This window comes from Condylura cristata, unplaced genomic scaffold (genome assembly GCF_000260355.1).
Source record: "Condylura cristata isolate star-nosed mole 26May11 unplaced genomic scaffold, ConCri1.0 scaffold00079, whole genome shotgun sequence".
In the NCBI taxonomy this organism is placed as follows: domain Eukaryota; kingdom Metazoa; phylum Chordata; class Mammalia; order Eulipotyphla; family Talpidae; genus Condylura; species Condylura cristata.
The window spans coordinates 85,948-87,362 of NW_004567180.1; the positions used below are offsets into that span (position 1 = coordinate 85,948).

General features: G+C 72.9%; 1 protein-coding gene across 1 annotated transcript in view; it reads left to right on the forward strand.

The window, feature by feature from the left end:
* LOC101624609 (piwi-like protein 4) overlaps nucleotides 1-608 on the forward strand; it is an 8,163-nt gene extending 7,555 nt beyond the window's left edge. Inside the window, exon 10 of the mRNA XM_012734858.1 lies at nucleotides 195-608. Within this exon, the coding sequence (XP_012590312.1) occupies nucleotides 195-312 (118 nt within the window). The 3' untranslated portion in view covers nucleotides 313-608. The remainder of the gene's footprint in view (nucleotides 1-194) is intronic.
* Nucleotides 609-1,415: the final 807 nt, after the last annotated feature.

Consider the following 1,415-nt stretch of genomic DNA (forward strand, 5'->3'; position numbering starts at 1 on the left):
TCTGGGCCCCTGCGCCCGGAGCCAGGCGGGGGCCACGGGCCGTGGCACAGGCTCCGTGAGAGTCCGGGGGCAGCTGCTCTGACTGCACGGAGCCACGGTGGCCCACGGACTGTCCCGTGGCGGCCACGGACAGCCCCAAGCCCCGGGGAGGGCGGCTGCGCCGAGGGCCCCAGTCACCCCGTCCACTGTCCCCAGGGCGCGATCGGCTGTCCGGCCCCCTGCCAGTACGCCCGCAAGCTGACCTTCCTGGTGGCGCAGAGCATCCACAAGGAGCCCAGCCTGGAGCTGGCCAACTCGCTCTTCTACCTGTGAGGGCCGCGGGCCGGCCCGGGACCCGCCAGGCAGGAGACCGACCGCCCCACAACCCCGGCAGCAGGACCCTCCCCGGGCGTTGCCCGAAGGCTCATGGTTTATTTGGAAGACGAAGGGCCGGCGCCTGTGAGCCGTTGCAGCGCAAGTGTCCCTGCGTCTGGGGCAGCCCCGCTGTCCCCGGAGGTGTGTGTGGCCTGTCCTCCCGCCCCCTGCAGTTTTCCTAGAGTTGCAGGGCGCGGGCGCCGCCCCCACGGCTCAGGAGTAAAGGTGGCTCGGACGCAGCCGTGTCTGTTGCTTGAGTCCCGGTGACCTGCCCCAGGACGCGTCCGCGCCTTCCTTTCCGCACTTAGTCACCTGCCCGCCACTCCCCAGCCACGCCCACGATGGAGACCCACCAGCTGGGGAGCGCGTGACGCCCGTCTGGCCAATCAGGACGCGCTCAGTGCGCCTGGCCCCGCCCCCGCCGCCTAGATAAGGGGCCGGCGCCCGCAGGCAGGTGGCGGGGGCTCAGCTCCCCTGTCCACGCCTGCTCGGGCAGGCTCCCCCTGGGGGGCCTCTCGGAAGAGGGGGCCATGGGGGCCATTCGCCGGGGCGGGAAAGAGCAGTGCGCATTTGGTGCTCCTGCTGGACACGTGCGCGGTGCGTGCAGCGCCCGACTCGCCCTGGGCTCCCAGGCACTGGCCCCTCCAGTGCGCCCCACCGGGCACCAGCTCAGCCTGCCCCTGCGCAGAGGACCGCACTCTGCAGTCCCGCAGCGCTGCCAGAACCTCTGCTCCCTCCCCGCCCCCCTCTGCGGCTGCGGCCCTCCATGGCACCCCCACTGATGCTCCCTCCTCACTCCCCTGCCTGCCTGCCTGCCTCACAGGCCTGTGGTCACCCCAGCTCATGCGGCCTCTGGCCCGCGGCCTGCCCAGGGCAGCTGCCGTGTGCGGGCAGGAGGGCAGAGCTGAGTGACGTGGGCGCGGCTCCGGCTCCGGCTCCGAGGGGCGCAGGGCTCCCCGCACGGGGTGGGGGCGGGGGTGCAGTGTGGCGCTGAGTCCTGCGCTCCGCCCAGCCGATCTCCTCAGAGGGGTCCTGGGCCTTGTTTCCCACCGTGGGGCCCA